The sequence below is a fragment of the Hyalella azteca genome, unplaced genomic scaffold, assembly GCF_000764305.2.
Source record: "Hyalella azteca isolate HAZT.00-mixed unplaced genomic scaffold, Hazt_2.0.2 contig11277, whole genome shotgun sequence".
Lineage (NCBI taxonomy): Eukaryota > Metazoa > Arthropoda > Malacostraca > Amphipoda > Hyalellidae > Hyalella > Hyalella azteca.
In genome coordinates, this window is record NW_025941278.1 from 834,157 (window position 1) to 836,765 (window position 2,609).

Sequence of the window (2,609 nt, forward strand, 5' to 3'; positions counted from 1 at the left end):
TCTCAATATAAAACAATTCAGTAATTTACGTTCCTGGATCTTTTCCACCGACCTGTGGGCCCCATGCATGGGAACCTTTTCCCATGCCTCCTCTGGAAGATTGTATTGAGGCAGAAGTGTCTTGCACGGTCAACATATTGCGACACATGAGACATCATTGAGACGGACTGAGTAATTACCACCTAGCCGGGCACCACATGCCATGTCGGTGCACGACATGCCCAAAGCTACTGCATGCCCTATATGGAACATTCTGCCTGGTTTATACGTATATATTGTGACGTCACTAAACGCATGAATATCAGCTAAGCAAAATTGATATTCTTTACGTCCAATTCATATTAAATTACGACAGTGATTTATTATCAATTTAAAAATTTTTGATTGAGGACAAATAATTGAATATCGAAAATATATGCAAATTACTGCATATGCAAATTATTTCAATATGCAAATTATTGCATATTGAGGACAAGTTATTGCATATTTTAGTTTCAATAATTTCTATCGAGCCATTTTTATTGCCAATATTTTTTTTAATTCACAAAAAAATAATGAATAATCATTTATTACAGTTTAATTTCATACCAACTCTAACTTAATATATAAAATTTTTAACGTTTTGCTAAAAAACTTGAATTTCCAGCAATCGATCAGAATTAATAAAAAATTATTTTGTAGATGTTCAAAATTAAAATTTTAATTTTAACTCGCTGAATTACCAATATAATGCAAACAAAAAATGTTATTTTCCTCAAAATACTTATTGTAGCATTATTCTGTAAATAATAATTGCAGAGACCATTTAGCAGCATATATTGATAGGTTAAAAGTCTGATAGACTCCTATTTTTTAGAGGTCGAAATGTATAAGAAATTTTTATTCTTATTCTTTCTACTAGATATCGAAATATTACTGATATCTATTCATCTTCGCATCCTATTGATTTCCCAAATGGAATATGCTTCTCCTATTTTATGTATAAATTATTATTTTACATAATTCTCTCTTGGATCCATTATCCACGATCCAGTTCAGATTCAGAAGATTTTCTGTGAGATGCGTATTTTCTTCCGTAGAGTTTTGTTTTGAATAACCGTTCTACAGTATATGGATTGGCTTCAGACTTGCACGTTGAAAATAATTTCAGAAATAATTACAATGAATCGAAATACTATGATATCTGCATGTTTTCATTTTTAGGTTCAATTGTATAAGTTAAATCTTTGTCTAGAAGAAACTTCAACTAATAAAAAGGGGTAAATATACAAGACAAGAATCGTCAATAAAATGTATATTTATATAAGACGAAAGCGGTACAAATCAAAATTATTATAATACATGGATTAATCGTAAATACAATTAATTACACAACGGACGAAAATAATAAAAAATTTTAAATAATTACACTGTAAATAATTCACGAAATAATGCCAATGTAGTGAAGCACTTTGCTGTCTATATATGCGTTTTATCTCTTCATGATGTCAGCGATGGAGAATCCAAGACGTCTCGGCACAGGCGCTTCGTTGACGTGGACTTCTTCAGCAATAGTGAGCATAGGCTCGTCAAGGTCTTCTGTCTCTTCTCCTTCTTGAATATTGATGATGTCGATCGGTGGTGACGATGCGGGTGATGGACTCGGTGGGGTCAAATGACCTCGCATTTTGAGTGACGAAGAAATTATGTAGTGGACATCCGACGGTGATCGCGAGGAAGTTTCCGTTTCTGAGCAACTGTCCAGATCTGGGATTGGAGTCAACTCGTGGGTATGTTGGCTTTTGTGAACTGCAAGAGTTCTCGCTTGACAAAAACCTTTACCACAAACTTCACATTTGAAAGGCTTGTCTTTACTGTGGATGTATTTGTGATCACGAAGGTGGTCTTGTCTTCTGAAGGCCTTGCCACAAATATCACAAGGGAATGGTCGCTCGTCCGTGTGCGTGCGTTCGTGAATTAGAAGGTTGTAGCTTTTAGAAAACTCGCGGTTGCAGTACTTACAAATGTAGCGTTTCTTGGGTCGGCACAATCTTCCTCCAGGGCTCAAAAGTAATCGGGTGAGGTCGGCACTCCATGGAAGTCCTCTGGAATAGCTTCCCATGAGAGAAGCGATTTGTGGAAATCTTGGATCGAGTCCCGACCAGGATTTGTTATCACCTGTGGTGGCTGCAGCCTGCGCTGCAGCTGCAGGTAGGAATGGTAGCGTCTGCAGAAGCGGTAAACCTTGACTTATTCGAGCAGGTAGAGGAGTAAAGGCTGAGCCAAGAGGACCAATGTGGCTCCCGGATGTCGTACTGACCGAGACAGGTACCGATGCCACCATCGTGCCACCTTCACAACAATTGTTGAAAGAATAAACTCAGGAACAAGAGCAAGATTCTTTTATAAGCTGAGGAAGCGCCAGGGGCAACAGAGTCTGGTCGCGGCTGCCGATGAGCGGCACGACTTGAGGCGGAGACTTGCTGGCGCTCGTTTCCATTGGCCAAAGAAGTACTCGAGGCGTGTCCAGAAACCAACCGGCGGCGCTCACTGTCGCGACCGCGAGACCAACTCCGAGACGACCTTACGACCCCAGACCTACACACAGTCACGACTTTTGACTGCCCTCC

General features: G+C 39.0%; 1 protein-coding gene across 1 annotated transcript; it reads right to left on the bottom strand.

The window, feature by feature from the left end:
• Positions 1-1,358: 1,358 nt before the first annotated feature.
• On the bottom strand, positions 1,359-2,364 carry LOC108678814 (protein odd-skipped). Its single transcript, XM_018167298.2, has one exon. It carries the CDS (start codon positions 2,321-2,323, stop codon positions 1,472-1,474), a length of 852 nt encoding a protein of 283 aa, XP_018022787.1. The 5' UTR covers positions 2,324-2,364; the 3' UTR covers positions 1,359-1,471.
• Positions 2,365-2,609: the final 245 nt, after the last annotated feature.